The 10,630-nt window shown below is 34.5% G+C and overlaps 1 protein-coding gene across 1 annotated transcript in view; it reads left to right on the top strand.

Annotated features, from left to right (window-relative positions):
• Positions 1–4,271: 4,271 nt before the first annotated feature.
• Positions 4,272–10,630, top strand: part of LOC105622253 — a 21,056-nt gene continuing 14,697 nt past the window's right edge. The window contains exons 1-2 of the mRNA XM_012203674.1: positions 4,272–4,350; positions 4,697–4,801. Coding sequence (XP_012059064.1) covers positions 4,272–4,350; positions 4,697–4,801 — 184 coding nt within the window. The remainder of the gene's footprint in view (positions 4,351–4,696; positions 4,802–10,630) is intronic.

Here is a 10,630-nt window from a genome sequence, read left to right as displayed (position 1 = left end):
GAGGCAGAACCATAATTCCATCGCGATAGAACTTCTGTGGTTTCTGATCGAAAAACTGCTTCAAGTGATTTTCACAGGCCTCTTTTGAAGCTAGCTTTACACCATTAAGAGAGTTCTGCAGAGACCTAAACAAATGATAGTCTGAGGGTGCTATGTCAGGACTATATGGTGGATGCAAACTTCCCAGCCAAGCTCTCGCAATTTTTTGCCGAGTCATCAAAGATGTGTGTGGTCGAGCGTTGTCGTGATGGAAGACGACACCTCTCCTATTGATTAATTCTGGCCGCTTCCTCTCAATTGCTTGTTATACTCTCTGCAGTTGTTCACAGTAGAGTTCGGAATTAATTGTTTGATTGGACGATAACAGCTCATAGTGAACGATTCCTTTCCAGTCCCACACACACATCATCTTGTTCCTCATCAATCCAGGTTTTACAATTGCTTGCGCCTTCTCTCCTTTCTTTATCCACGATCTTTTTCTAGTTGGATTGTCGTAGGTGATCCATTTTTCATCACCAGTTATCATTCTCTTCAGAAATGGCTCAATTTCATTCCGTTTCAGTAGCGTATCACAAATGTTAATTCAGTCCATCATATTCCTAACACTCAACTCGTGAGGAACGCAAACATCGAGCTTCTTTTTGTATCCAGATTTGTGTAAATGATTTGAAACTGTTTTGTGGTCGATGCCTAGTTCCCTGGCAATCTCCACATGCTTATCACGCTCGACTTTTACCATGATTTCATCGGACTTTTCAGTGATTAGTCGACCGGAGCGAGGTTCATCTTTCACATCGAAATTTTCAGCACGAAAGCGAGCAGCATTTCCGTGCTGCTGATTTTGATAGAGTACCTTCATCGTAAATAGCGCCAATTTTTTCACAAGCTTGTGCAGCATTCTTGCCTTTATCGTAGTGATACTGCAAAATGTAGAGAATTTTTTTTTTATTTATTTCTATTTTCAAAATAAAATAACTTTTGATCTACTTCACTGATTTCAATCTTTTTCGGCTCAAAACAAAAGTTAAAATGTCACTTTTTAAACGCACGTCTAGTGTTGCCGATGCGATTAGTTGCCGACTGTTGAACATTTAATGCCATCTAACGGGAAAAACGCCACGAACTTTTTCCCACACCCAATATATATATATATATATATATATATACACACGTTATATATTTAGATTTTATTGTATAAAAATTAAAGATAGTGGATCACTTGAATTGTAGATATTTTTTATTTAATTTGATATGGGATTTAATTTGGCGCCAATTGTTGATACCAAATCTTTTATACATATCATTATGCATATCATTAGAGATTAGTAAGTACTATATAAATTTTCCTTTTTAATTTGATAGAATTTAATTCTGTGAAATTAAAAAGAAAAACCTAAGTGTTCTCTCTTAGCTAGTTAACTTAGTTAAAACTACAGTATTTGGGTTTTATTTTTTATTCGGTAAATTAATTTTTTTTTTGGAATAATTTTTTACACAGGATTAAAAAACTGCGAATTACTTCAATTGGAATAAAGAGATCTTCAATAAGAATATGCTTGTAGAAAAATTAAAACTACTATTACTTGGATTGGACACATAGATTTTATTCGATTATAGAAGAAATTAGAAGAAATTAGAAAAATAGGGTTGTAGAACGACATTTGGCAGTTAATTATTTCGTTCTCATTTCATTTTTTATTTTGTATATTTTATGACTGTCCACATGAAATGACTCTTATCCTACCTCCTCTTCTGCTTAAGAGCGGGCGACTTTCACTTCACTTTTCTTCCTGCTTGAAGGTGCATGACTGTCACGTAAAGTAACATCAATTTCTCCTATCTCTTATTGAGGAGCGCAAGACTTCCATGTGAAGCGACTCTCATCCCACCTCGCTTTCTACTTAGAGGCGCACGACTTTCACGCAAAGCGACTCCCACCCCATCTCCCCTCCTGCTTAGGGGGGCATGATTTCCACGCAAAGTGAATTTCACTCCATTTCGTCAAGTTGCGTAAAAGTCGTGTGTCCCCCAGCAGGAAGGAGGAATTGAGCGCTTCGTATGAAAAGTCGTACATATATAATTTAAAACAGAACATTTTTGTTTCTTGTAGGAGAAAAAAGTCGTTTTTTAAACTTTTGTTGTTAATAACTTTTTAACGATTAACAAGCGACGGTTAAAATTCATTGGAAATGATTCACAGGGTCATGTCTTTGACAACATGTATCAAGGTCTTTGAAATCAGTGAGATCATCGGTAATATGCAGTTTTATTAATTTTTTATGTATATTTTCGTTTCCATTCGATTTTAAATATTATTTGTAATATTTTATATAATACAAAATTAAATTACAAATAAATAGAAATCAATGACGAATTTCATTATTTTTCATCATTATTTCCTAGCTTAGTTAAATATCAGCGTATAATTTCGTTTCCATCCGATCTTCTTTTGTCAAATATTAAATTTATTAGAAGCAAATAGTGATCAAGATCTAATAGATCGCTTTATCATTATTATCTTCTAGTTTAGTTAACAAACATAGTGTATAATTTCATGTTAATTTTTTTTTTTACGTATTGTTATAAACGAATAGATCTGTGACGAATAAAGCTTTTTATTATTATTTTTTAGCTTGGTTAACATATACCAGATACTTTCGTTTATCATGCTTCGCTAGCACTTTTTGCATTTTCCCTTTTTTTTTGGTAGAAAAAAATCTTATTTCGCAAGGAGAGACAATTCCCACAGGAAGGTCATCTCACCATAGAAGGGAAGACATCCCCGGGGTTCAACTTAACCGGGGTAATGTGAGATTCAGTCCGCCTTATGTCCCTCGGAGCGGAACATCACAATCGCCGCATACCCACTAAAAAATCCCACTAGCGCTTTCTGGCAGCAATTAGGAAGAGGGGACCGAGAATTACCAGCGGTATATATCGGACTCTCCCCCTGGTTGTGACATTTACAGCAACTGTCCGCGGCCGATGTTTACTACCTCTACCGCGGGAGTGTCAAAACTCTGCAGTTTGGACGAACTTGATTTGGGGTGGAGGTGGGGTGATTCCCCCAGGTTTGTCTATTATCATGGCGTATCACCCTCCCTCCCCTCTCCATTATGAGAGGAATAGAGCCAACGCGCGTTCCTCTCTAACTTACGAAGGTGATACTTAACTCCTCTTTCTTTCGTCTAGTTCCTTCTGCATTCAAGATGCAGAAGGAGAAGATTGCATTCCGATTTTCTACCCTCTCGAGCATCTTAATGATGAAAGAAACAAGTCCGATTGGTCAGAATATGGCGCTCCTCCACTCAGACGGAGTATTCCATCAAAGTGTAGAGCGCCGTGTCTACTTCGGCGTCACAATGGTGACATACGGGGTATCTTTTCTTTCCATATCCGATGCAGGAACTTCCCAAAACAAGTATGTCTGGAGAGCACCTGCATCAGATGAAAGGTGCTTCGATTCATCCATTTCTTCAGATGGGGCATAGATCCAGTGGTCCTGCATCTGGAGGAATTCGGATTGAGAAAGATCTTTTCCCACTCCCGAATGATTCTTTCCCTTTTTCACTCCCTCAGCTATGTAGCGCTTCTTGCATCTCAAGTCTCTACCAGTACGCTAGCTTACCCTCATGCTAAAACGTTGAACAATATATTCTGGACAACTAACACTTTCGCGCTAAAACGCCCAACGTTACATTCTTTTGGATTGGACAATGAACATGAACATAATAATAACGACGTATCTTAAAAAGTTTCACCTCGAGACTTTGCATCGTAATATCTCTGCTTGTAGGGCACGTAAAAAAAAAAGTAAAAGCACTTTTATTACACAATTCGAGAAAGCTTGATTGAGCATATGTAGAACTTGATCAATTCAGCCGTTATTAAGATTCAATAATCTCGATCCCCCGCAACTCGCTCTCACGTAAAGAAACACGATAGTGTCACTGCGGCTTAGCCTAGACACTACCGTCTTCTGATAACGTGAAAACGTTTATATGAAATGATTTTTTGCAAGCATTGATCACATGCAGAATATTTGTTTTGCTGTTGTTGAAAATTTATTTCGCTCTGATTGAATACATATACAATATATATATACATACACTTTCAGATCTTCTATAGTTTTATATCAGCAAAAAAATATTTACAAAATTCCCATTGAACGCGATCACTGATGAATCCAATGTCGCGCATGATGTCTTATCAGTTTGTCTATTTACAAAGACTTCTTTGGCTCACGAACTTACCGCTATTCTTCGAAAATGATGTGTCACAAGCCACAAATCGCAAGCAATAATGCTATGACGCGTCCTGGTCCCACGGCGCGTAGAAGCTTTCCAAACCGTAACGAGTCATGGCGAGTCCTGCCGAGCCTGGGATCTCACATTAATACATAATGCAATCGCGTCACATGGCAACGCTTTCTTTTGTTTCTTCTCTTACTAGTGGGTTTAAGGCCGCTATTTCATTTGTGCGTTTTTGTCGTACAACAAATTATTTAAGCCTATTTATTGATTGTATGATAGAGAGGTCCGAGAATCTCTGCCTGTACACATTTATCGACAAAATCGTACAAATGAAATAGTACCATTTGAAATACAATTTGCGAGTCTCATCGTAGAAAAGAAAAAAATAAAAAAAGGAGAAGCAATAATACAAAGCTTGAAAAGTTTGTCTGATTGATTTACAGGTTCGCGGAACGCAGTCAAGCTGGCTGCCTCCGGCGGTAATCCCTCCTCTGCCATCGCCGCATCCGCACATCCTCCAGTGCTTTGGAGTTCCCGCAGAAAGCCAGGTAAGTCCATCTAACCTATAATACTTTCGACGATTTCCAGCAAATATGGTCCTACATCGAACAAAGATATCGATGGGAATATGTTTGTTCGACAATTGTACGTCCGCATGAGATACAACTGGAAATAAAAGTGGATTAAATTATGATTTATTTTGATAAGTTGTTTCTTTTTATGCTTAATTCTATATAAATTAGATTTGCGTTTTACAAAGAATGAGTGCTTTTTTCAGATTAATGGATAATTCTATTATACGGAGTTTCTCAAATTTAAACGACTAAACTTTGGGATAGTGTAAGGAATGAATAAATTGAGAAAAAAAATCCTTTAGAGATATGTTCGTTTTTGGTTCGTTTTGGAGAAAATCGCAGAAACAGACAAAATTTAATTTTTGAAATGTTATTGTTTTTAAAGAAAAATATTATTTTTGTGTACGACTTCAGCCATAATAATGCTTCAAAGATAGGACAAGGATATGCATGATTTCTAGATAGAATAGTACTGAATCGGTGAGTCGTTATGTTGATCAGATCAATATTTGACTGCAACATGAACTTTCCATACAAGATGCAATACATGCATTATTATAAGAAGCCAATATTTTGAATAATATTTGTATTAAGTAACAACGTGAATAAATAATTACGTAATAAATAAAGACAAAAATGTTTGGCCATTTAAATTTGAGACCATGTATAAACTTAGTAATAATTTACTACCGGAAATACAGCTCCGATGATCTCGATTTTAATTGTTTGTTGTCAAAATCATTATTCTGAATAACTTTGCCAACAATTAGGTGGCGATCTCTTATAAATTTGAGATATTTAAAATGTAATTTTAGTATCATACGTCTATACAATCTTCATAAAATGAGGTCTATCTTTCCCCCTGTCTAGAGACGACTTTCGCAAAGAAGAATCTATTTTGTCCCTTCACCAAGAGGCGCACACGATTTTTCATGTGAATTCAGCCTATCTCCCCTCTTGCTTAAGGGATTCTCCATGCAAAAATGCTCCTTATCTTCTCTCTCCCAATCTCCTTTGCATAGAAGGTCATATAGACCGACTTAAGATGGACTCAACCTATCTCTATGGAATGAAGCCGATATATATAATAATAGTGAGTGAGAACCAAAACAACGATGAAATGAAATATCTCTATTGTTGTGAATATGCGTGCGTAAGAGAAGGGTAGAGATTCATCGATATTTCTGAGTGAGACTGGAACAGCTTGGATTGCAAACAATAGGCAGCAAGACGGTATTCCCAGCAAACAAGAATGGATTAAAATAAATTAAAATGGATTCAGATTTTCAGAATATGAATTTGCGTTTTTTAATACCAATTTGAAATAGTTAATTTCAGGTATAATTATTATAAATGTCTTAGGAATAAAATTTGTAACTCTTAAATATGAATGAATTTTTTTTTTCGAATATTAAACTAGTATGAGATCCAATCCGTTTCAATCTATTCAATCTATTTTCATGGATTTAAAGCAATTTAAAAAAAAATTTTAATCCATTTTAATCCATTTTTATTTGTATAAATGACTACGGTCGAACTAAGTAAGTCTATCGAAATCGATGGAAGGCCGAGATGATCAAAGCGCAAGCGAGCGAACGATGAGCAACATAGGAATCGAAATAAAACATGAAACGCTATTGAAGGAGCAGGATTAAAGCAGAGATTACGCGATCTCAATTTGCCAATGTTGGGTTTAAAAGTCCTTCGCGAAAAAGTAAGAGCGGCGTTGAAGAAACAGTAGCGATGTCTATCTACAGTCAAGGCGCAGTGTTACCACCTCGCGATACAATCAATGATCGACATGGCGGACGGAAAATGAGGCAGATAATATGACAAAGATATGGAAAATGTCCTTTCAACTTTTAGTGGCGATGATACACAAAATGTGAAAACATGGTTTGCATCTTTCGAAGAAATGGCTGATTTGTATAGATGAATATCCAATGGTAGATCGTTTAATCGAAGGCTAAAAGATTATTGCGAGATTTTGTAAAACTTTTCGCTAATTTTGAACGCCATGCACAATCATATCATGCATTTAAGAAAGCGTTTAAGAATTTGGAAAAAATGTTGAAATGTTCTCACGAAATACATAAAGAGCTAAATAAGATAACCTAAAAGACTGAAGAAACATGTTAGGAGTATCATGTCTTGTCTCACGAGTCATCCAAAGATTGAATTGGAGGCTGAAATACAAAATATAATATATGTCGACGGTGTAAAGAATAAGGCTATTCTGTACAGCATGACAACAATTAAGAGGCGGCCTTCAGAATCGCGATTTTCTCTCTTCATTCTCACTGCCTCTCTCGTCACAGCGTTGTCACTTCGATAAAACTTCAAAGCATGAATTTTTCAACTTTCCTTACCAATAGAAAACGGAAATTTGGTAATGGACAATAGATCATCATACTCTAAATGAATTTATGGATTTCAGAGATTTCATCTCTAAGAAATTCTTCTATACCATGGATCCTCCTTTAGCATATGAGAAGCTTGATTTACATCTATTTGATAATTTATTAATTTTTCATTAATGACGTTATGGAACTATCAACTAAATTACTTTATTTGTTTTTCATTTTTAATTTCGGTCGCCTTTCTCTTTGTACGACAGTGCGCGGCATGAGTCCCGCGCTTCATCGGCTCGCGCCGGCAACACATATAGATCGTGAACAAAGACAGTATTCTGTAAGAGAAAAGAAAACTAAATAGTTCAAATAATTTGAATTAACAGCGAATGTTACGAAAATATAGATGGCCGGACGTAACATATTATTTTTAAAAACCATGTATACATAGAGCAGAGCTCGACAAGATTTGCATTTGTAGGCCGATTTTTGACTTGGTTCCGCCTTCCCCTCCAGTCCAAATGTTCAACGTTTAGGAATATATAACGTTCATAGACATAAAGTCCACCCGCTTTGGGCGCTTATGTTGTAAACTTCATTCTATATCTTTTTCTCCGTTCATTACATAAAATAGAATAAACTCAATCTTACGCGATGTTTCATTCTATTTTAGTTATGTAATGAACGAAAAAAAATAGAATGAAGTTTAAAGCACCTAAAGCACTTATGAGCACCTAAAGCAGATTTCATGTCTACGAGCGTTATACGTTCCTAAACATCGAGCGGCATTTGGACTAAGCGCAGGTTGGACTAAGCGAGAGGTGAGAGGAATAGCAGAAGGCGGAGTCAAATCGAAAATCGGCCGAGAAGTGTAAATTTTGTCGACATAGAGGGATATACATAGTATCTGTTCTTTCTGTAACTCAAGCAGAACAACAAATCAAAATAAGATCAAAATGACTTCAAAATGATCATTAAAAGTTATTTTCGATTTATTTTAATGTCATTTTGACGTTATCATAATTTGTTCTATTTGGATAATATCTTAAGATGCTAGTGCAGCTCTTCGATTGGCTTATGACATCTTAAAACTGTACTTAAGACATTTCCAAAAAGAAGCAGAATTGCTAGAAGTAGCAGTGCTAAGTTAAAAAGTTAAAAGTTAAGTTAAAAAGTTAAAAGGTTAATTAATTAAGTTGATCCAGATTCGACTCTCGGCTGAGATAATATTTTTCAATAAATTTATTTATAATTTTTCAGTACATATTTATTCAGTTAATATTTTTCTAATAATAGGTTCCATAATTGAGCATTAAATTATTATATTACATTGTTTGTCAATTGAATTTGTGATATTACTACAGTAGTTTAATTGCGTTTATAAGCCCGAGAAACCAATTCAACGCGCAATTCAAATGACTATATATGTGATATATGTACATAGGTGTACAACTTTGCTTCCGCCGTTTTTTTCCGAAATTCGAGGTTTTATTGTAAAAAACTGGTTATACATTTATGATTCAAAGTATTGTCCATCGCTGGCCACTACTTTCTCCCATCTTTCGGGAAGCGTACGAATCCCGCGTCGAAAAAACTGGTCATCTTTTGAGACTATCCACGAATCGATCCAATTTTTTACTTCTTCATAAGACCGGAAGTGCGGTCAGCCAGGCCGTATGCCATTGATCGAAACAAGTGATAGTCAGAGGGAGCAACGTCTGGAGAATACGGCGGGTGGGGTAGGACTTCCCATTTCAATGTTTCCGAGTATGTCTTGACCACTTTCGTAACATGGGGTCGAGCATTGTCATGCTGCAAAATCATGTCTCTCGTTGTATTGCGGCCGTTTGTTTTTCAATGCTCGGCTCAAACGCATCAATTGCGTTCGATACCGATCGCCTGTGATTGTTTCAGTCGGTTTTAACAGTTCATAATACACTACGCCGAGCTGGTCCCACCAAATACACAAATACAAATACAAATAGAGCATGACCTTGGACGTCAAAATTACCGTTCCTGAAGCGTTGAAACCACTCACGACACATTCTTTCACTAATAGCGGCCTCACCATAAATATTTGAGAGCATTCGATGAGCCTCAGCCGCAGATTTCTTCATCTTGAAGCAAAAAATTATTTCGGTTTGTACAATAAGTTAATGATAAAAATAATAAAATCTTTGATATCAGTAAAAGTTGACAATATAAAATGTACATTAAGGAAAATGGCGAGATCATAAGAATTTCATAGGATTTCTAAGAAATTTAGTGTTATAGCGCATGGTAAAAGTTTTAGAACGATTAACATCTCAAAAGATATTGATTTATCTAAAAAATATTGATTTATCTAAAAAAAATATTGATTTAGCTAAAAAATGTTTGAAATAAAAGTAATAGGGTATTAAAAAGTTATCAGATGATGATATTAATTTGACTTTCAAAGTTAACACAAAAATCTTAAACGTAATTTCTTTCTATTTTTTATAATATATCTTTATAGCTGACGTTGAGACGTTTTCAGAACTGATTAACAACCTTTTCTTCATAAGAACTTTCTGAGTTATGACATTTGAAAGTTAGTTTCGCTGGCAAAGTAATATCATCATCAAATTAATATCATCATCTGATAACTTTTTTAACTCCCTATTATTTTTGTTTTAAACATTTTTTAGATAAACCAATATTTTTTTTAGATAAATCAATATTTTTTGAGGTATTAACCATTCTAAAATTTTTACCATGCACTATAACACTAAATTTCCGGGAATCTACAATCTATACGCTCCCATCGTTTTCCTTAATTTACATCTTATGTCGTTTTCCTTAATTTACATCTTATATCAATTTTTACTGATATCAAGGATTTTCATTAACTTGTTGTATAAACCAAGATACTCTCTTGTAAGATTCAGCTTCGACCGTTAGGTTTTAACTCCTATTTGTTGTGTATTCACATACCATATGGTGATGAATTATTTATTATTTATTAATTAATTTTAATTTAATATAATTATATTTTAGACTTTTAATCTTTTTTTCTTAATGAATCATTTATTATTAATTAATTAATTTTAATTTAACATAGTTACATTTTAGACTTTTAACCTTTTAACTTAATTTAGTTGTTATTTAGTTATTTAATTATTGTTACATTTAATCGATAACTATTAATTTTTATTTAATTAATTTGACTAATTATCAGATACAATGTGAGGGGATAATGAACATATAATTTAATAATTTTATGTCTTTTATATTATATAATCATTAGTTCCCAAAAACATAAATACTATCGTATTGCTATCATATAACGGAATATAACAGATAATATAATACGTCCATAACATTTTACGTCCACGATGGTTGCAATTTCCCGAGAAAAAAGGTTTATATAATAGGAATAAAGGTTTATATAATTATTTATATATATATATATATATATATATATATATAT

Source organism: Atta cephalotes, assembly GCF_000143395.1.
Source record: "Atta cephalotes unplaced genomic scaffold scaffold00042, whole genome shotgun sequence".
Lineage (NCBI taxonomy): Eukaryota > Metazoa > Arthropoda > Insecta > Hymenoptera > Formicidae > Atta > Atta cephalotes.
Note: the sequence above shows the minus strand (reverse complement) of the source record. Positions and strands in the feature narration are given on the sequence as shown.